Here is a 21,413-nt window from a genome sequence, read left to right on the forward strand (position 1 = left end):
TACAATACAGACATATTACATCATGATTACCTATATTAAGCATATCCTTTTCATGTGCCTTCCTTATTACTGCACCCAAACACAAGTGCACAGGTCTTCCCAGTTTAAGACCTGGCAGGAAAATTAATTCCTTTCCTTGCTGCTCACAGAACCAGGATAGCTGTCTGACTTCCACCTGAGGTTACTGGCTGCTCCCTGTTCTCCCCTCAGCTTACACTTGGCCCTTGCTATTGGCCTGTGGATCTTCTGCAGGTGCAGAAGGATGAGGGGAGAGAACATCACCAAGGTCAGCACGTTCATCCTGCTGGGCTTCCCCACCGCCCCCAGGCTGCAGTACCTGCTCTTCCTCCTCTTCCTGCTCATCTACCTCTTCGTGCTGGTGGAGAACCTGGCCATCATCCTCACTGTCTGGAGCAGCACCCCTCTCCACAGGCCCATGTACTACTTCCTGGGTATCATGTCCACCTTGGAGATCTGGTATGTTTGTGACATCATCCCCAAGATGCTGGATGGCTTCCTCCTGCAGAGGAAACGCATCTCTTTCATTGGATGCATGACTCAACTCTACTTCTTCAGCTCCCTGGTGTGCACAGAGTGTGTGCTCCTGGCTTCCATGGCCTATGACCGCTATGTGGCCATCTGCCATCCCCTGCGCTACCAAGTCATCATGACCACGGTGCTGTGTGTCCAGCTCGTGGCCTTCTCTTTTGCTAGTGGCTTCACAGTCTCGATGATCAAGATCTACTTTATCTCCAGTGCCACTTTCTGTGGCTCCAATGTCTTGAACCACTTCTTCTGTGACATCTCCCCCGTCCTCAAGCTGGCCTGCATGGACTTCTCTACTGCAGAGCTGGTGGACTTCATTCTGGCCTTCATCATTCTGGTGTTCCCCCTCATAGCCACCATCCTCTCCTATGGACACATCACCCTGGCTGTGCTGCGTATCCCTTCGGCCACAGGACGGTGGAGGGCCTTCTCCACCTGTGCCTCCCACCTCACTGTGGTCACTATCTTCTACACAGCCTTGTTTTTTATGTATGTTCGACCCCAGGCCATCGATTCCCGGAGCACCAACAAGCTCATCTCTGTTCTGTATACGGTCATCACACCCATTTTGAACCCCTTGATCTACTGTCTGAGGAACAAAGAGTTTAAAGAGGCCTTAAGAAAGACCTTGGGCTTGAGTCAAGCACCATCATAGGAGGGAGGGCCCCTTCTGATGCTAGAGCATCTCATGATCATGTATCCTTGCTGATGAGGATGTGGGAACACTAGGCCTTGCTAGTGCTGAAGATACTTAGAGCATCATTTACATCCTTTGTGGATTAGACATAATAGGCAATGTTTGGGTAGTGATGCCTTTCTATCACCTTTTACATGTGAGGACATTAGGACTTGGTAAAAATTCAATGCATTTTCCCTCCCTTTTAAAGTATCATCCAAAATTCTAGGAGACTGTAAGCCCTTCAGGGCCAGGAAGGTGAGGTCTGCAGTCTCAGCAGGTTTCAGTATGTGGAAGTGTAAAAATACTGAAAATGGCAAAATGAACCCCAAGAGTCCCCAAAGCACAGTGTATCTGGGAACTGTTAGAGTGCCCCAGACCTATTGTAACTCACAGGGCACACTCTGCGACAGTTCTGGTAATGAGCTTTAACCTTTCCCTTCAGACAGCTCTCCTTACAGCCCTTCTGCTGCTGAAAAAGTGTAAAGTCGTTCTATTTCTTGATTTGATCCCAGTCAAATGAGGACTGTGTCTTCCTGTTGTTATTGGTTCCTTAAAGCCCACCACAGTGCCTGCTCTCTCTGAACCAATCAGGAGAGAGGCTGGGTGTGATGGCTGTGGCATGGGAAACAGAAGCCTGTGGAGGTTCCTGGGACAAGAAGTTAGAAAACCCACAGGAGCCGGTTGAGTGGAACCTGGGTGGTGTGGCTCCCACATTTTAAAGCAGGAGTTGGTGTGGTTTATGTTGAAAGATGGAGAAGAGGAAAGGAAGTCCAGATAAGTCCCACAGCATCAAAGCTAAGAGGCAGGAAGCAGCTAGAGGGTGCTGAGCACAGAGATGCTGATGTGTTTAGAGTTTGGTGTTTGCTAATGAGGGAGATGGTGGGTTAGTGTCCCCTGCATAAACAAGCCTGACCACTAAAGTATGAAATTTTCTATAGCCTACTCGCAGCAGTTTAGTAGATGGCAGAGAGACTTGCAGGAGATATAAGCCTTTTCAGGGGTGATTGGCAGCCCTGAGACTGAGCAGTGAACAAATTGGTGGGATTGGATGGGCATGGTTTACGGGAGCATTGGGGTTATGGTAGAGAGAGTACAGAATGGGTTACGTCTCTGTAAAAGGCTCTTTATAAAACATTTATCCTTTTGTTGTTACTATGGTAACAAAGTCATGCTAGCGAACTCATCTTTGCTATGTACACTGTGCTCACACCCATCTTAGGGAAATCAAGTTTGTCCCTCCTATAAACTGTTCATAGTATATATGGAATGAAAACATTCCTTCTGCTTCTTCTAGTTGTTTTTTCTATTCTTGATAAGATATTTAAGCAAAAGCAAATTATCAGGGAAAGTTTATTTGGCTCAAAGTCATAGGTTATAATCCAGTTTGGTAGAGGAGTTACAATGGCAGGAACTTGAGGCAGCTAATCACATTGCACGAGCACTCAAGATAGAAAAAGCAAACACTTGTGCTCAGCTAGCTTTCTCCTCTTCATACGGTCCAGGACCCAAGCCTAGGGAATGGCGCTGCCCACTTTTTTGTGGCTCACTTCAATGAACTAATCAACATAGTCCCTCCTGTGCATGTACAGAGGTTAAATACTTCCTGACAGGGGTGTGTGGAGGCCCATCCCCAGACATTCCAGGCCATTGATGATTGACACTAAACATCACACTATCAAAATCATTGTACAGATTTAATACAATCCTAATCAAAATTCCAACACCACTGTTCACAGTGAGAGAAAATAATCTTAAAATTAAAAGGGAAAAACAAAAGGCTTTGTATGGCCAAAGCCATCCTTAACAAAAAGAATAACGTTGGATGGTTGCCACCATCAGTTTCAAGTTATACAAACAGAGCCAAGGCAGCATGATACTGGCACAAAAATGAACATGCAAACTTACAGAGAATAACAGTGGCCCCAGACATTACCATGCATAGGCTTAGTCACTTTTTTGACAAAGATGCCAAAAATATACATTGAAGAAATACATCTTTAACAAATGGTGCTATGGAAACTGGATATTTACCTGTAGAAGAATGAGGTTAGATCATTGTATCTCACTCTACACAAAAACTAACTTTAAATGGGTCAAGGACTTTAATATTAGACCAAAAACTCTGAAACTGTTAGAGAAAAAGTTGAGACAACACCTGAAGCTATAGATCTAGGCCACGATTCCTCAACAGAACCCCAGTTAATCAGGAAATAAAAGCAGTTGACCAATGGGTCATTATGAAATTTTCTATACAGCAACCGAAATAATTGAGAGCCTACAGGATACAAAAAGAATCTGCAAGCTACATATCTGACAGAGAATTGATATCTAGGTATACAAAGAACTCAAAAAAACTTAAAAAAATCAAACAACCCAATTGATAAATGATAGAGAGTTCTGAAAGTATTGCTCATGGCGATAAACATATGAAAAATTGTTCAGTGTCACCAACTATCAGAGAAATGCAGAGAGCGAGCCTGGCAATGCTCATACTTCTTTATTTCTGGGCATCTCTTTGAAAGTGGTCCCCAGGAAGACTCCCTGCTTAGGAAATCCTATCTCCAGATGCCTTAAGAAAGCAGCCCAGAGATGTGTCTCTTGGTTAAATACAGATTCCACAGGTTGACAATCATGGTTAACTGCAAGAATGGGGTTTGGGGTGTGTACAACATAAACAGTGCACAGTCCTGATAATTGGCTGGAAGTCAAGCAAGACACGTGCTTGTCATAGCTCTGAAATCTGTGAATGGGACCTCATTTGACAATGGCTGTTTCATATGTAATTAGTTAAAGAACTCATACTGCAAGTTCATTGTAGATTATCTAGTTGTCTTCAGACAATGACAAGGGTCTTTACAAGAGAGAAACCAGCGGACTTGACACACAAAGGTGAATAGATGAACATAAAGTAGAATGAGGCTACCAAAGGCCACCAGAGCTGGGAAAGAAAGAAAGAGACTCCTAATCCAGAATATTGTGGAGACTAAAGGAAGTTGGGGAAAGAGGACAGAAAACTGTGGGGAAAACAATCCACAGGAAAGAACTCTGCCAAAACCTGTAGGCTAGGTTTCTGTCCCCCCAGCAGCTCCCAAATAAATAGAGGCTTATATTAATTACTAATGCTTGACCAATAGCCCAGGCTTATTACTAGCTAACTTTTACATTTATGTTAACCAATATTTCTTATCTATGTTTGCCCCATGGTAGTACCTTCTTTCAATGCGGCATAATCATCTCCTGCTCCCTCTGTGTCTGGCTGCCAACTCCTCTGACTCTGACCTTCTTCATCCCAGCATCCTTAGATTGGTTGTCCTGCTTATACTTCCTGCCTGATTACTGGCCTTTTATATTATGTTTAAAAGAATTTATTTACTATATACCCAATCTGAGTTCCTATTCCCCCCTTCTTCACATTCCCTTCACTTACCCCTGTACCCCAAACCCCATCCACTCCACAGAGAGGGTAAGACACATTGCTTTGGAGAAGTTCCAAGGCTCTCTCTACTATATCTAGGCTAAGCAAGGTATCCATCCAAAGAGAATAGGTTTGCAAGAAGCCAGTACAAATAGTAGAGATAAATCCTGGTGCCACTGCCAGTATCTCCTCAAGTCTTTCCCAGTTATGAAACTGTCAGCTACATCCAGAGGGACTAGTTTGGTCCTATGCTTGCTCCTTCTCAGTCTGGCTGGTGTTGGAGAGCACCCATTAGCTCAGGTAGACTGTTTCAGTGGGTGAACCCATCATGGCCTTGATTACTTTGCTCATATTCTCATTCCTCCCACTCTTCAGCTGGACTTTGGGAGCTCAGTCCAGTGCTCTGGTGTGAGTCTCTGCCTCTGTGTCCATCAGTTGCTGGGTGAAGTTTCTATGGTGATAGTTAAGATATTAATCAGTCTGACTACATAGCAAGGCTAGTTTGGGCACCTTCTCCTCTATTGCTTAGGGTCTTAGCTGGGGTCATCCTTGTGGATTCCTGGGAATTTCTCTAGAGCCAGGTTTTTTGATAACTCCATAATGGCTCCCTCAGTTAAGATCTTGCATTCCTTGCTCTCAACTCTGTCCTTCCTCCATCTCAACTATCCCATTCCCTCAAGATCTCTTCACCTTTCCCCTTCTCCCTTCCTCTTACTCTTCTCCCCTCCCATCTCCCTCACCCCTATGTTCCCAATTTTGTCAGGTGATCTTGTCTAATTTAACTTTTGAGGTGGATCTGTATATGTTTTTCTTAGGGTTCACCTCATTACTTAGCTTCTCTAGAATCATGAATTATAGGCCCAATATCCTTTGTTTATAGCTAGTATATATTCACTTATGAGTGAGTACATACCATATTATGTCTCTGTTACCTCACTCAGGATGGGTTTTTCTAGTTCTATCCATTTGCATGCAAAATTCAAGATGTTATTGTTTTTCACTGCTGAGTCATACTCTAATGTGTAAATATGCCAGATTTTCTTTATCCATTTTTCAGTTGAGGGGCATCTAGGTTGTTTCCATGTTCTGGCTATTACAAATAATGTTGCTATGAGCATAGTTGGACATATGTCTTTGTAGTATGATTGAGCATCTTTTGGGTATATGTCCAAGAGTGGTATTGCTGGACCCTGAGGTAGGTTGATGTTCAGTTTTCTGAGAAACCACCATGCTGATTTTCAGTGTTCGTAAAAGTTTGCATCTCAAGCAGCAATGGATGAGTGTTCCCCTTATTCCACATCCTCTTCAGCATAAGCTATCACTGGTGTTTTCAATCTTAGCCATTCTGCTAGTGTAAGATGGTATCTCAGAGTCATTTGATTTGCATTTCCCCGGTGGCTAAGGATGTTGAATATATCCTTAAGTGTCTTTTAACCATTTGAGATTCCTCTGTTGAGAATTCTCTTTAGTTCTGTACCCCATTTTTAATTGGGTTATTTGGATTCCTGATGTCTAATTTCTTGAGTTCTTTATATATTTTTGAGATCAGACCTCTGTATGATGTGGGGTTAGTGAAGATCTTTTCCCATTCAGTAGGCTGTCTTTTTGTCATATTGACTGTGTCCTTTGCTTTACACAAGCTTCTCAGTTTCAGGAGGTCCCATTTATTTATTGTTGCTCAGTGTCTGTGCTACTGAGGTTATATTTAGAAAGTGGTCTCCTGTGCCCATGTTTTGAAGGCTACTTTCCACTTTTTCTTCTGTCAGGTTTAGTGTAGTCTGATTTATATTGAGGTCTTTAATCCATTTGGACTTGAGTTTTGTGCACAGGGATAATGAACTTATTTTCATTCTTCTACATGTTGACATACAGTTATACCGGCAACTTTTGTTGAAGATGCTTTCTTTTCCATTGTATATTTTTAGCTTCTTCTTAAAAATCATGTGTTCATTGGTGTGTGGATTAATATCCAGGTCTTCAATTCAATTCCACTGGTCAACCTGTCTGTTTTTATGCCAATAACAAGCTATTTTCATTACTGTAGCTCTATAATAGAGCTGGATGCCTCCAGAAGTTTCTTTATTGTAGAGAATTGCTTTGACTATTCTTGGTTTTTTGTTTTTCCATATGAAGTTGGGTATTGTTCTTTAAAGTTCTGTGAAGAATTGTGTTGAGATTTTGATGGGAATTGCATTGAATCTATATATTGCTTTTGGTAGGATTGCCATTTTACAGTATTGATTCAACCTATCCAAGAATGTGGGAGATCTTTCCATTTTATGATATCTTCTTCAATTTCTTTCTTCAAAAACTTAAAGTTCTTGTCAAATAGGTCCTTTACCTCTTTGGTTAGTGTTACCTCAAGATATTTTTTGTTATTTTGTGGCTATTGTGAAAGATGATGTTTCTCTGATCTCTATCTAAGCCCCTTTATCATTTGTATATAGGAGGGCCACTGGTATTTTTGAGCTGATCTTGTATCCTTCCACATCACTAAAGGTATTTATCAGCCGTAGGAGTTCCCTGGAAGAGGTTTGGGGGTCACTTATGTATACTATCATATTATCTGCAAGTTGCAAAAGTTTAACTTCTTCCTTTACAATTTAAATACCCTTGATCTCCTTTTGTTGTCTTATTGCTCTGGTCAGAACTTCAAGAACTATGTTGAATATATATGGAGAGAGTGGACAGCCTTGTATTATTCCTGATTTTAGTGGAATTGCTTTGAATTTCTCTCCATCTAATTTGATGATGGATGACGGCTTGCTGTGTATTGCTTTTATTATGTTTAGATACATTTCTTGTATCCCTAATCTCTATAAACCCTTTATCATAAAGAGGTGTTAAATTTTGTTGAATGCTTTTTCAGCATCTAATGAGATGACCATATGGTTTGTTTCTTTCCGTTTATTTATATAATAGATTACATTGATAGATTTTCATATGTTGAACCATTCCTGCATCTCTGGGATGAACCAACTTGATCATGGTGGATGATTTTTTGATGTGTTCTTGGATTCAGTTTGCCAACATTTTATTGAATATTTTGCATCTATGTTTATGAGTAAAATTGGTCTATAATTCTCTTTCTTGATTGAGTTTTGTGTGGTTTCAGTATCAGGGTAACTGTAGCCTCATAAAATGTGTTTGGAAATATTCCTTTGTAGTGAGGAGCTGCTGGCAGGCTTGCTTTTCATTCCGCCTGGCTCCCACATGGCTAGCTTTACACCCGAAATAACAACACACAATTGTATTCATTTAAACACTGCTTGGCCCATTAGTTTCAGCCTCTTATTGGCTAATTCTCACATCTTGATTTAACTCATATTTAGTAATCTGTGTAGCACCATGAGGTGGTGGCTTACTGGGAAGATTCTAACCTCCATCCATCTTGGGCTGAAGCTTCATGGTGACTGCCTGAGGCATCTGCCTCACTGCCTTCTACCCAGAATTCTGTTCTGTCTTCTCCACCTACCTATGTTCTGACCTATCAGGCCAAGCAGTTTTCTTTATTAATTAACCAATGAAATCAACACAAAACATAAGACCCACCTACATCATTCCTTCTGTTTCTATTATGTAGAAAACTTTGAGGAGTATAGCTATTAGCTCTTCTTGGAAGATCTTCTAAAATTGACCACATATTCAGTAACAAAGCAAACCTCTGCAGATACAAAAAAAAATGGAGTAGCCTCCTGTATCTTATTGGATCACCAGGGTTTAAAGTTAGAGTTTAACAACAACACTAATTTCAGAAAGCCTAAAATGTCTTGGAAATTGAACAGTGAATTCTTGAACCACCCCTGGGTTGAGGAATAAATAAAGAAAAAATTAAAGACTTCCTAGAATTCAATGAAAATGAAGGCACAATGCACCCAAGCCTGTGGGATGTTATGAAAGCCGCACTAAGAGGAAAGTTCATAACACTAAGTGTCCACATAAAGAAAGTGGAGAAAGTTCACAGTAGTGACTTAACAGCAAACCTGAAAGCTCTATAACAAAAAGGAGCAGACACACCCAGGAGGAATAGACCACAGGAAATAATGAAATTGAGGGATGAAATGAAATAGAAACAAAAGAAAAATATAAAGAATCATTGAGACAAAGAGCTGGTTCTTTGAGAAAATCAACAAAACAGACAACCCTTATCCAAACTAATCAAAAGGCAATGAGAGAACATCCAAATTAACAAAATCAGATGTGAAAAGAGGTACATAACAACAAACACTGAGGAAAGCCAGAGAATCATTAGGTCATACTACAAAAACCTGTACTTCACAAAATTGGAAAATGTAAAAGAAATGGACAATTTCCTGGATAGATACCATATACCAAAATTAAATCAAGACCAGGTGAACAATTTAAATAGACCTATAACTGTAAGAAAATAGAAGCTGTCATCAAAAGCCTCCCAACCAAAACAGCCTAGGACCAGATAATTTTAGTGCAGAATTCTGCCAATCAACTTCTTATTAACAATAAGAACAACGTATTTTCACAGTGTACAGTATTATTCCACAGTATTTTCTCCTTTTGTCTAATTAAAAAGGAAGTTTTAACCTAAACATAGTAGAACTATATATAACAAAACATATAATTATAACATAAGAATTACAGTTACAATATTCAGTCCATTTGTGTTTGGCTAAATTATAGAAAATATTATCTTATCTTGGTGGGTCTAAAATTCTACATCTAATTTACCTTTTATCATAACTAAGAAGAGCTATAATTATAACTATCTAGTCTTCAACTCCATCAAAGACCCTGAAAGGATAGAATATTATCTGAATAAACAGGAAATGCATAGAAAGTGGCTTTCAAAAATTGAGAGACAGTCGCCCAAGTTTCCTCTGTAATGTGGGGCATCTGTCCTTGGCATCTGACAGACTTTTTTGAGGAGCAGGGAATTTTGAAGGACTGTGCTACCTTGTCTTGGCAAAGTTTGGCAGTCACCTTTTTTGTGCCCTGCTGGTGCAGTTTTGACAGTAACTGTCAGCATTTGAGGCAAGGGCGGTTTCTTTGTCCAAATGACTACTTTTTGCCTTAAAGAAAACAAAATCCATATGGAGTGTCTTCAGTGCCCATCATCTTCTCTGAAGTAGATTGGGGCTGCCAAGAGCAGACATATCTCACTGTCATGAAAAACCTTAGATTATCAAACATATTAAGTGTCATATTCTGTAGGTCTTTGAAGTGTTTGAAGTCCACTTATATATCTACATATATCTGTATATGATCTTGAAAACATATGTAATATGACTATTAGTTTAACTAATATAGATAACTATTAATATGTATTTCTTAATTATATAGTACATTTTAAATGAGTTACATAAACACAATATCCCAAACAAAAATAGAAATATTCATATGGTAAAACAAAATCTATTTTAAATTTGTATCAATATACCTAAATCCATATCAATGTAAAATATTTTCAGATTAATAATTGGCTTTTGGGGATTAAAGTAGATACAATAATCTACCCTATTTCCTTATCATTCCTATATTCCACCTTTTCTTTTCAGAACAAGGTCCATGAATCTAATTTTCTTTGTTCAGCTTTTTCTCTGACCATTTATAATAAAAACTTTTAACCAACCTCTCTTAAATGATAGCAAACATTTATAACCAATATTTTGGGAATGTGGCACTGTTTACTCTAGACTACTTCCTATGGTCTGGGGCACTGGCATCTTTGGGCACACCTTGAGAAAATCAGGATAATTGTTAAGTCTTGGCTGGTGTGTTCTGTGAGGCTGTCATCTCAGCCAGCAGCCTTGAAGCTCTTCTGAGGAAACTGTAACAGAGGCATTTTCAAATGCTGGGTCACCTGGGCCATCTATTTTCATTGGTATCTTGTACCTTGCTCTGAAAATACATTAACTTTTGTTTTCTTCTCATTTTTTTATTAAAAATTTCCATCTTCTCCCTTCCTCCTCCCCCTTCCCTCCCCTCCCTTCCACCCATACCCCCACTCCTCCCCTCTCCAAGACAAAGAGCCATCAAGGTTCCCTTCACTATGTTAAGTCCAAGGTCCTCCCAGCTCCCCCTAAGTCCAGGAAGGTGAGCAACCAAACTGACAAGGCTCACAGTGAGCCCGTTCATGCTGTAGAGTTCATGCTCATTGCCGTTGTCCTTGGTTTCTCAGTCCTCCTCCACCGTCAGCCACATTCAGAGAGTCCGGTTTGGTCCCCTGTTCCATCAGTCCCATTCCAACTGGACTTGGTGGTCTCCTGTTAGATCTGTCCCACCGTCTCAATGGGTACACACACTCCTCACGGTCCTGACTTCCTTGCTCATGATCTCCCTCCTTTTGCTCCTCATCAAAATGGGGCACTGAACTGAACAGAGAATTCTCAATAGAAGAAGTTCGAATGGCCAAAAGACACTTAAGGTCATGCTCAACTTCCTTAGCAATCAGGGAAATGCAAATCAAAACAACGTTGAGACACCATCTTACACCTGTCAGAATGGCTAAAATCAAAAACACCAATGATAGCCTTTGCTGGAGAGGATGTGGAGTAAGGGGTACACTCATTCATTGCTGGTGGGAATGCAAACTTGTGCAACCGCTTTGGAAAGCAGTGTGGAGGTTTCTCAGGAAATTTGGGATCAACCTACCCCAGGACCCAGCAATGCCACTCTTGGGAATTTACCCAAGAGATGCCCAATCATATTACAAAAGCATCTGTTCAACTATGTTTATAGCAGCATTATTTGTAATAGCCAGAACCTGGAAACAACCTAGATGCCCTTCAGTGGAAGAATGGATGAAGAAAGTGTGGAATATATACATATTAGAGTACTACTCGGCGGTAAAAAACAATGACATCTTGAATTTTGCATGCAAATGGAGGGAAATAGAAAACACCATCCTGAGTGAGGTAACCCAGGCCCAAAAAGATGAACATGGGATGTACTCACTCATAATTGGGTTCTAGCCATAAATAAAGGACATCGAGCCTATAATTCATAAAAAAAATCCTAGATAAGCTATATAAGAAGGTGACCCCAAAGAAAATCATATAGTTATCCTCCTGGATACTGGAAGTAGACAAGATTGCCGGACAAAAAATGGGAACATGGGGGTGGGATGGGATAGGGGGAGGGGGGGATGGGGAGAGAAAAGTGTGAAGTGGAGGATGGGAAGAGCTTGGGGGAATAGGATGGTTGGGATATAGGAAGGGTGGATATGGGAACAAGGAATTATATATCTTAGTAACATGGATTTTTATATGAATAAAAATATAGACTGTGCATTGTTCATAAGTCAGTCAAAGATGATCTATTTTATATTTGAGCAGGTAAAATATATATCACGTGTCTTATAGTTCTTCTGGATTTATTTGTTTATGATTGTAGTCATATTTTTCAGGAGTGGTCTTCCTTGATAAAACCTGATTTTCCTTAACCTGGAATGAATCCATAGCTTCTCATATCCTGTGGAATAAAATTATAAACTCTCCCCCAAAGTATCATATCTTTTGACTTAAATTTTGAAATCAGGATAATTTTTAAATATATATGATGGCTGAATCTAACAGCTTTTATAATCCAATGTTTCTTAGCAGCAAAAATTCAAAGACAACACAATAACATACAGGATCCTGACTCTCTGTGTATTTTCCATCTTTATATGGCTTGTTACATTTTTTATTACTCTATTCCCTTTCTAAGGACTTTCTTTACTCTTTTTCCTTTTCTATCCAAGGTCTATGCATACTTTTAAACACACTAACCTGTTTAGTGTTTTTTCCATCTGATTTTACTACATATCTGTAACCTTTTCTGTCTGCATGAGCCAAAACCCTAAACTTGCAATGCAGTGTGCTGGTGGAGCTTACACTGGTAGCTTAAGCCCACAGGCAACAGCAGCTGAGAGAAGGCTCTCTGTACTGATGCCATGTAAGACGCCATGTGTCTTAGTTTATGGTGTACTGGCAGCTGCCGGGAGATCAAACCCTGTACTACAACCGGCATCAGAGACATGAGATTAGGAAGCCAAGCTTGATTCAGTTTTTGTGTTTAAAACTTTTAAAGTCATCTCAGGTCTTATGTGGATCTATATCAGACAGTGGTCACCATCTGAAGGTGGAAGTTTCTGTCCCCCCAGAAGCTCCCAAATAAATACACTGAGGATTATATTATATATTTCTTTCTATGCTTTTCCACATGGAGAATCTTCTTTCAATGTGGCACAGTCATCTGCTAACCCCTCTGTGCCTGCTGGCGACTCCTCTGATGCTGCTCTGTTCATCCCAACATCAATAATTTGGCTGTCCTGTCAAGACTTCTTCCTGGCTACCAGCCAATCAGCTTTTTATTAACAATGAGAACAACACATTTCAAGATGTACAGGATTATTCCACAGAAAAATTCCCCAGGGAAGCTTCAAGATACATGAGCTGAGGGAAGGAGGGGAAACCACAGAGTGGTCAGGATAACCGAGACATGAGGAAATGAGGCTTGAGAGCAGAAGGCCAGTTGAATCCATCAGATAGATCCTTCTATACATGTGAGATCCTGGGGCTCTTGACATGAGTCGAGATCTCCTATGATATCCAGTATCTCTGATGCTTTATGGTTCCCAAGGGCTCAACAGAGCCACCTCTGTGTTTCCCCATCCCCCTCCTTTGTCCACCTTGCTCACACAGGCCTGGGTTACAGTTGAGTTCCAGCCTGGCTCTCAACACAGACCTTGCATAATTGTTGAGCCCAGGGCCACAGGCGATACAGGGACATTTGATACAGTGCTTCTCCAGTGGGGAGCATAGCAGCCAGGCAGACATTCAGGTGGGAAGGTAACCAGTGAAGCCAAGACACTCCACAGGTTGACAGGCATAGGCAGTGTCAGGGGCAGCCTGCCCCAGAGGCCCTGATGCAGCTCATTACCAATGTGGGCAGCTTCATCAGCTGCAGGAGGTAATTGGGCCCAGGAGACACTGGGCTTCAGCTAAAAAACCATAACTGTTCCTTCCTATATTTGAGGAGCCCATGTCCTAAGAATCTGTCTGAAGCTCATCTAGGCACTGTGGACAGCCTGGGAGTCACCAGCCAGGAAGGGACTCCTCCGTGTTCCCAAAGTCTGTCCAAGTGAGGCTTCCAGAGCCCCAGGTAGGATGAGTTCTTCTCAAGCCCAGATGGACCCGTGCTGTGATTTTAGTGTGTTGTATAACGTGCATCATAGGATCTATGTATGTGGTGAGACAGAGACCTCACCATGCCTGTCCACCCTGAGGCTGGGGCAGGATTCACCTCCGCAGTCACAGCACCCAGCATGAAGGCTCACAGTACTGCATCAAAGGGTGTGGCGTCTGTAAGTGCTATGTTGAGTGGTCATCTCTGGACATTGCAGTGAGTGTGTATTGATGGACACTGTGTGAGTACGCATGTGTGAGCACTGTGCCGAGTGTGTATAGATTGGTAGTGTGCTCAGTCTGATGTGTCCCTGTCCAGGATTTCTGTGCTAAGAGTATGTTGATGAGTCCTGCGTTGAGCGAGCACTTATAGATGTTGGTTGACTAGGACTCAATGGGTGCTGTGTTGAGTATGGATCTGTGAGAACTGTGCTGAGTGCATATTTGGAGGTCCGTGCTGAATGCATAGTTTGGGGTACTGTGCTATGTCCTCCCATCTAGCAGCACAGTCTGAGTCAGCATCCTCACTACACTGAGCACATCAGAGCACATCTGCTCCCCACCATGGCGAGGTCCCGTGCACTGGTTCAGATAGGAGGGTAACCTTTGAGCTCACGACTATAGGCTGAGATGAGGCAGGAACCGCTTCCTTTCCTCTCTTGGTTTCTTGCATGGACATGAGTTTGAACTATACCATGCAGGGGCATTCAGTCTGAGGAAAGTGACTCCTCATCAGAACCCATGGGATCCTCTAGTCTTCACAAAAGCCATGAAATCCAGCACAAAAATGCAATCATCCTCAGAATATCCCACACATGGGATAACCTGTGTCCTGGTCTACTTCTCTCCTTAAGACCATTAAGGACCATAGCCTGGATCTTAACACAAGTGGTATATATTCTCTCACAATTCAAAATAACAAGTTCAAATTTAAGTGGAGATTATGGCAGGAATGGACATGAAAGCTAAGAGGTGGAAACTACACAATGTGGTACAGCTATGAACAGGTGCCTGGACCACCCCAAACTCTGACAGCCATCAGTCTTCAGGATATGAACCAAGGGTCCACAGATTTCTGTAAGTCTATACTTATTCTGAAATAGAAAGTGTGTTTGCAAATGCACACAACTATGACCAACGTTCTGGTGAATCGAGGATGCAGCTCTAAAGGGGCTCAATTTGCAGACCAATGTCTTCTCCATTCCATGGATCCATTGTTAGTTATACCATCCACAGTGATGGGGAGCCACATCCTAACAGTGAGCACAGTCTGTGGGTATGTGCAGTCCTGGATGGGGACATGAAACACAGCACCCCCAGTCTATAAACAGTATAAACAATCCCCGTCTGTAGGAGAGTATTGATCCCTCCACTGAGTACTTATGTCTGTGTCAAAGTCCTCTGTGACCACACAGCTGGGAAGAAACACAGACACACCCTGGACCGTGTCCAAGACCAGATGTTCATATCCCAGAGGCAGTGGCCACTGAACTGAACTTAAAGGAGTTTGTACGATGTCCTGGGAGATGTTGAAACACATGCCAGCATTTTACAGCAGGGATAACCGCCTTAATGGCATCAAAAATGTCCCTAAATTCAAACCTGTCTCTGGGAACTTGATTTCTAGAAAGTTCCTTGAAGGCAGCTGCCAGCTGATCAATAGTTAGAGGAGCTATCACGTCCCAACACTCTCACCTCGGTGGGTGGATCTCTGAGAGGTTCTACGACCTCTACAGAGCCTTCTTTGGTGTCTCTTTATTTTGTGGACAGCTAGACTTCATGCTGAAACACACTACTCAACCTGCAGTAACTTTGCCATGGGTGTTCATTCGGCCACCTCCATGTCTGTGCCCCACTGGAATGCATGTCCACTCCAGCCACTCTCGGGCTGTGTCATTCCCCTAGTCTCAGAGCACTGAGCTCTGTCCACCCTGAGGCCCCTGTCCACCTCCAGCAGTGCTTCTAGACCCCCCAGTCTATCCCCTGCTACCTTGTGCCCTCCTCCAGAGGCCCCAAAGTAAAGCATTTCACAAATGGCAACACTCTTCCCTGACTTTCCCTCATGCTCCCTCTGCTAGTTTCTTTGGCCCACACATGCCAATCTATTCTTCCAAATGCTGTTTAAAATCAGGGTGTATGGGTCACCACACTCATCTGGATTCTCTCTAGTTTCCACCATCAGAACCAGGATAAGTCCTGTGAGTTGCCCTGATTCTCACCCACCCACCTGCCAATAAGAATAGCTAAGACCTGGAGATGGCACCAGCACTTGTCACATAGGTCCTCTGTTGGACCCCATCCCACTGTGCCCACAACTCCATCCTTAGATGTTCTCTCTTCACCCAACACTCCTGGACACATACAGCTATGGGACCTCCCTCCTTGAATCTGAATGGGTGCTACCCCCCCCCCCATATCCCTCACCAGCTCCCTATTCTGTGTCTTCCAGGATTGCACTCATGGTCTTGGGAGGGAATTATTCACCTGTTGTGAGACAAACCTTCTGAGCTGTGTCTTCAGAGACTGAGTGCATCTTCCGCATGGTCAAGTGAAGCTGGCTTCCCAGTCATCACTTGGATCTGAGGCCAAGGAAGGCAGTGATGCTATCTACAACAGGCGGAATGTGTGCCAAGGAGTGCGAGCAAATCTGTCTGTGTCCTTCGTGTGTATGTGTGTGTGTGTGTGTGTGTGTGTGTGTGTGTGTGTGTGTGTGTTCATGCTAATGTGGGCTTAGTAAAGCAATCACACAGGCAAGCCAAATTCGAATGTCTCACTCAGTCTCAGGATCCCCTAAGGCCCATGTCATTACACTCATGCATTCTGGGAGGAAGGTCACAGCCTCAGCAATACTCCCTCGCACTTCCAGGGTAGAAACATGAACTAATGTTCTTTTAACCGCTCAAGGATTAGACCCAGGGTAGAAGGAATGGACTCATTAAAATAATAAGAGACATAGACCCCTCTACATATAGCATTCTAGACTGGGGCCACTATCACAATATAGATATCTTACATCCTGACACTTCAACTCCATGCCCCTTCTTTGTAATGCACCCAAACTGAAGTGCACAGGTCTTTCCAGTTAAAGACCTGGCAGGAAAATTAATTCCTTTCCCTGCTGCTCACAGGAACCAGGACTGCTGTCTGACTTCCACCTGAGGTTACTGGCTGCTCCCTGTTCTCCCCTCAGCTGACACTTGGCCCTTGCTATTGGCCTGTGGATCTTTTGCAGGTGAGGGATGAGGGGAGAGAACATCACCAAGGTCAGCACGTTCATCCTGCTGGGCTTCCCCACAGCCCCCAGGCTGCAGTACCTGCTCTTCCTCCTCTTCCTGCTTGCCTACCTCTTCGTGCTGGTGGAGAACCTGGCCATCATCCTCACTGTCTGGAGCAGCACCTCTCTCCACAGGCCCATGTACTACTTCCTGGGCTCCTTGTCTTTCCTAGAGATCTGGTATGTGTCAGACATCATCCCCAAGATGCTGGACGGCTTCCTCCTGCAGAGGAAACACATCTCCTTTGCTGGTTGCATGACTCAGCTCTACTTCTTCATCTCCCTGGTGTGCACGGAGTGTGTACTCCTGGCTTCCATGGCCTATGACCGCTATGTGGCCATCTGCCATCCCCTGCGCTACCAAGTCATCATGACCACGGTGCTGTGTGTCCAGCTCGTGGCCTTCTCCTTTGCCAGTGCTTTCACAGTCTCTGTGATCAAGGTCTACTTTATCTCCAGTGCCACTTTCTGTGGCTCCAACGTCTTGAACCACTTCTTCTGTGACATCTCCCCCATCCTCAAGCTGGCCTGCACCGACTTCTCTACTGCAGAGCTGGTGGACTTCATTCTGGCCTTCATCATCCTGGTGTTCCCCCTCATAGCCACTATCCTCTCCTATGGACACATCACCCTGGCTGTGCTGCGTATCCCTTCGGCCACAGGACGGTGGAGGGCCTTCTCCACCTGTGCCTCCCACCTCACCGTGGTCACCTTCTTCTATGTGGCCATGATTTTTATATATGTGAGGCCACAGGCTATCGATACCCGGAGCTCCAATAAGCTCATCTCTGCTGTGTACACTGTCCTCACACCCATATTAAACCCACTGATATATTGCCTAAGGAACAAGGAGTTTAAGGATGCCCTGAGAAGGATGCTAGGATTGGGTCACACTCTACAGTAGAGCATTACATGCTCTAGACTCTAATTTGTGATGGAAAAAGTTTCTTGTATAGCACTCAATGTTCTTTCATTTTTTTATGAAATTTAGTACAAATATAGAGCTAGCTACAGTATTGAGCCTTCATCCAAATATGTTTTCTCAGTGTAGGCTCAGGTAACTTGCTCCTACGTAGATCAGGTGTTAGAGTCCACCCCTAGTGAGCCCCTCTGCCTTAGAAGAGCCACTATGGTGATTCCTAGGGCCAGAGAGTAGCATGACTGTTTTGAAGGTTTCATGAATGTAGTCACGCAACACTTACACTTTCAGGTTCTGCTTTGGTTCCGCATCATACGTTTGGGTCTTCCTGTCTTTGAGGGTAGCAATGAATCACGAGTTGTTCCTCAATAGCATTCACATATATGTCAGCATGAAGTTCTATGTTTTGTTATTGGCTGACGGTATTGTGGATGCTGTCAGGATGGTAATGTTGCTATATGCAATCCAGGCAGTCTTTTGTACTGATATCCATGCCATTTGGTGAGCTACACAGAACCGTATCTAAGCCAGGCCTAGTTACATATAGGAGCCTGAAGAAACTCAAGATATTTGTATAACCACCTTGCGTGGAAAATGAAAAACAGTTTTCTAACCTCTATGTGCCAGTTTTCCTCCCAATAGCAGTATAGGACAATCCCAACAGTTCCATACGCTGTCCAAAAGGCTGTGTTGCTTATATGTTTCATTTCAGTCTTTCTTCTGGGCTCCAAAGTTATCTCAATGTGGCATAAATCCACATCCTCCAAATATCCTATTTTCCTGCTTTCTTTCCCATTACTATGATAAAACACTTTGAGGAAAGTAGTTTTATGTGACTCATAATTCCAGGTTACAGTCCATCATTGTAAAGACGTCAAGGCAGCAGGGACAGGAAGCAACTAGACACTGCCACTGTACAGAGCAGACAGAGAAGGAATACATGTATGTTTGTATTCATCTCATTGCTCCCTTTTATAGGATACGAACCTAGGACACGACCACAACTCAACCTGACGTAGAGACCCCTTACCAAGACTCCCATCCCAGGTGCTTCGACCTTGTGTGAAGTTAGCCGTTGAAACTAACCGTTACCTTCACAAAGGGTGGCAATTTAATAACTTACATCCATTAGTGGGCAGACACCGCACACGAGATCCTGACGGCCTTCCAGGGTGACAGGTCTCACAAACTTAACACTACTTAGGAGCTATACCAGGACACTGGGAACAGTCACCTCACCGTTTGTTCTGTAATCTGGACGACTGTCCTGTTCCCCAGCTTCACAGACTTGGGGTTTTAAGAAGAAAGCTTCAGGATCTCAGTCACTGAGTCCTCTGTGGGGCCAAGCTTACACATTCTTTGTTGTTTTGTCCAAATTGGGAGCACAAGTTCTGCTTGTTAAGTAGACCATTCTTCCTGAGGAGGCTTGGAACAGAGCTGTGGAAAGCACTGGGGTTTCTTCTCAATGTCAGCCTTGGTATATGTAGCACAAAACCCTGCCTTGACATTGATTGACACATGTAAGCCTCATTTTAATGGTGGCAAGGTGACCCTGAGACAAAGGAGAGGAGTTTGTCCACTTGGGGTTGTTCCAATGACAGTCCCACCGTGCCTGGGAAGTTCTGTTCCCCCTACAGGTCGGTACTGCAGTTCCTCCACAACTGTAAGTGTGTATGGACATTTGCTGGTTTGTCCCTAAGGAGCATGACAAATGAGTGCAGGAAGCTCCATGGCTGGGCTGCCTCGGGTCCTGAAAGGTCTCCCTTTGCTATTAACTTACCTGGGGACTGAGTGTCCAGTCCACCTGACAACCTCCTTCTGCGTCTTTAGCACAGGATGCACCAAGGGAACTGTCCAAAAGAATATGTCACAGAGTGACACCATGGGCCTCTACTTCCGATTCTACACTTGCTGAATCAATAGCTTCTCCATCATCAGGCAGGGTCCATTTGGCTGCTGTGCCTTAGAGAAAGACTCCGTAGATCCATTCCACTCATGACGTCTTTATGCGTGAGAAATTTTACACAACCTCTGGAACATGGGTACATAATAGGTACACAAACCAAGTATTAGTGATATAAAGCATAAATAAATTTATTTTTTTAACTCTTGGTATAAAAGAATCCCTCCATTTATTAAAGAAAGGAACAGACTTGTATATTTAATGACATAGATGAACTTATTTATTTTTACACAAGGAATGAAATCTTGACTGAATATTTGGTACTGAAGGACATAGAGAATCTTCAACCCCTTCAGTTAATTAGTATTTTTATTTATAACTTTCAATGCTGAGAATGCAGCTTCGCATAAATAAGTAGGACAAAATGGCAGAAGTACACCTAGCACCTTTCCATAAACTGTTGGAGGAAATTCTTGGTCTCGAGATAAAATCAATTCACACTTTCTCATGAAACTCAAATCAATGACTCAAACAGTAATTTTATAAATAACCGGTTTGAACTCAGTACAATAGAAAGATAACACTAATTTGATTCTTACAAGCTGAGGAATAGCAGTAGGAATACATTAAAAGTCTTTGTGTACCATAATTAAAACACCTTCCTAGACCTGGATCGAGGTGGGAGGAACTTCGACTTCCCACAGGGCAGGGAACCCTGACTGCTCTCTGGACAGGAGAGGGAGAGGGAGTGGAGGAGGGAGGGGGGTAATTGGGAGGCAGGGAGGAGGCAGAAATTTTTAATAAAAAAATAAAATAAAATAAAACATTGCGTGTCTAAGAGGGTAGAAAAGTGCGCTCTTGCAGGAAAAACACTACAGTTCATAACATATGGGGGTCTGGAACCTGAGCCTGGTGTTTCTTTGGTGTTGTGTGGCATGAGGACATACACAGCACATGGTATTCATGTTGTGTTCAGAAGGAAGAATGCAGGGAGGCCACGTGATTCAACCCAGGCCAGAGCTGTCAGCCACTCTGCGTTCACTGTCCCTTTAATTTGTGCTTAGTTCTTTGTCATACATGTTCAGTAACCATTTAGTATTGCTAAGTCTTTCATGATCTCCATGCTTGGTTGTAGAAGTTTGTCTCATAGGGAACCTCGGAGAAAATGAAGAATTCCGTAAGATGGCAGTCTAGCTTCTGAGACAGACACCCAGGGTGGAGTTGGAGAGTACAGCAGCCAGATGCCCAGGCATGTGGGGAGACAGCAAAGAAAGGCCACAGGCTCCAGAGGCTGAAGGGCAAGGACAGCCTGCTTCACAGGTCCTGATCCAGCTCATTACCAATGTGGGCAGCTTCATCAGCTGCAAGCAGGTAATTGGGCCCAGGAGACACTGGGCTCCAGCTAAAAAGCCATAGCAGTTCTTCCCTATATTTGAGGAGCCCATGTCCTAAGAATCCATCTGAATCTCATCCAGCCACTGTGGACAGCCTGGAAGTCACCAGCCAGGAAGGGGCTCCTCCGTGTTCCCAAAGT

At 43.1% G+C, this 21,413-nt stretch overlaps 2 protein-coding genes across 2 annotated transcripts; both read left to right on the forward strand.

Annotated features, from left to right (window-relative positions):
* Window positions 1-262: 262 nt before the first annotated feature.
* LOC119821934 (olfactory receptor 6B2-like) lies at window positions 263-1,201 on the forward strand. Its single transcript, XM_038341022.1, has one exon. It carries the CDS (start codon window positions 263-265, stop codon window positions 1,199-1,201), a length of 939 nt encoding a protein of 312 aa, XP_038196950.1.
* Window positions 1,202-17,022: 15,821 nt separating this feature from the next.
* On the forward strand, window positions 17,023-17,961 carry LOC119821369 (olfactory receptor 6B2-like). The gene has a single exon (XM_038340358.1). It carries the CDS (start codon window positions 17,023-17,025, stop codon window positions 17,959-17,961), a length of 939 nt encoding a protein of 312 aa, XP_038196286.1.
* The last annotated feature ends 3,452 nt before the right edge of the window (window positions 17,962-21,413 follow it).

Source organism: Arvicola amphibius, chromosome 8 (genome assembly GCF_903992535.2).
Source record: "Arvicola amphibius chromosome 8, mArvAmp1.2, whole genome shotgun sequence".
NCBI classification, from domain to species: domain Eukaryota; kingdom Metazoa; phylum Chordata; class Mammalia; order Rodentia; family Cricetidae; genus Arvicola; species Arvicola amphibius.

What these genes read in the sequence shown, in the direction of transcription:
- LOC119821934 (XM_038341022.1), top strand. Translation starts at nt 263, where the DNA reads ATGAGGGGAGAGAACATCACCAAGGTCAGCACGTTCATCCTGCTGGGC.
- LOC119821369 (XM_038340358.1), top strand. Translation starts at nt 17,023, where the DNA reads ATGAGGGGAGAGAACATCACCAAGGTCAGCACGTTCATCCTGCTGGGC.